At 44.2% G+C, this 1,182-nt stretch overlaps 1 protein-coding gene across 1 annotated transcript in view; it reads right to left on the bottom strand.

Moving 5' to 3' along the window:
• Positions 1–1,182, bottom strand: part of LOC119585142 (von Willebrand factor A domain-containing protein 7-like) — a 19,876-nt gene that overhangs the window by 18,185 nt on the left and 509 nt on the right. The window contains exons 2-4 of the mRNA XM_037933771.1: positions 933–1,174; positions 589–664; positions 48–260 (exon numbers count right to left, since the gene is read on the bottom strand). Coding sequence (XP_037789699.1) covers positions 48–260; positions 589–664; positions 933–1,174 — 531 coding nt within the window. The remainder of the gene's footprint in view (positions 1–47; positions 261–588; positions 665–932; positions 1,175–1,182) is intronic.

The following is a 1,182-nucleotide window of genomic DNA, read 5'->3' as shown; positions in this document are numbered from 1 at the left end:
TAACTGACTTCTAATTGAAAAGTTCTACAAAATAACAACAACCTCACCTGCGCATCAGAACAAGGGGTACACACAGCTTCCTCAGGACCCGCTGTGGAGTTGAAAGCAAATCCGGGAAAACCCAAGTCGGCTAAAATGCCTTCATTCCCTTGCTCGATCCAGGTGGAGTGGGAATAGAAATTCTGGAGTGTGTGGAGTGAGAGGCCGAGGAGAGAGCGAGCGGCGGAGTAGGCCTCGTCTTGAAGGATGGAGGTCAGGATCTTAAGGAAGAAAGATAGAGAGAGAAAGTGGGAGAGGTTTTGTAAAGGTAAAGTGGTCTACGTGGGTTTGTAGGATATGAATAATTACAGATCTGGAAAAAAAAAAATTAGATGCTGAGATGATATTTTTTGTAGCACAATGGATATAAGCAGCATATATATACAACGTGCGTGTGTTTAAGTTAGAGAGGAGCATGGAGCTGGGGTATTCTTTAGAGTAAGATAATTTTTTATTAAGATAAAAACGTGGGTAGATACACTGAAAAGTTACAAAATTATCATTACTCTGTATACAACGAAAACTGTGGAATAGCTACAAAGCACTTACCAGTGGGTACCTGCTACCAAGGCTCTCCTCTGCGTCCTCTAACCGCTCTGCATCAACTTGTAAAGCCGGGTCATATCTAGAAGTGATGTTGAACAGAGAACAAACATTGTTTCACTCAGACCAAGAGAAAGATCATCTCTTACAGTTACATTAGAACAATATTCATAATATTCTGTACCAGGATTTAGAGAAAGAGAAAAATCTCACAATATATTCTTAGCTTGATTTTAGAGAAAGACCAAAAGGAATATCAATATATATCTTACACGAGACACTATACATCATATACGTTGTCAAGATTTAGAGAACGAAAGTCAACAGGTTAACGACCGCAGAGGATTCACCTGAGCTGCCTCACGGAGTCGGCCTTGACGTTAGACGCTGCGACTGAGTTGACCGCCTTGATGAATCGGACGGGCGAGGAGGAGGCGCCGTAGTACGCACGGTAGAGCTCCGTTAGGCTGGCGTCGGTGGGGACGTTAAATTCTGGCTGCGTCAACGGCGGGTAATCCAGGAAAAAACGGCGAATGTTTCGGCGGATGGCCTCACGGGTGATCCACTTGTGGTCACGGGTCACACCTTTCGTCTGGGGTG

Source organism: Penaeus monodon, chromosome 19, assembly GCF_015228065.2.
Source record: "Penaeus monodon isolate SGIC_2016 chromosome 19, NSTDA_Pmon_1, whole genome shotgun sequence".
Classification (NCBI taxonomy): Eukaryota; Metazoa; Arthropoda; class Malacostraca; order Decapoda; family Penaeidae; genus Penaeus; species Penaeus monodon.
The sequence above is the reverse complement of the archived record's forward strand: the minus strand, read 5'-3'. Positions and strand labels throughout refer to the sequence as shown.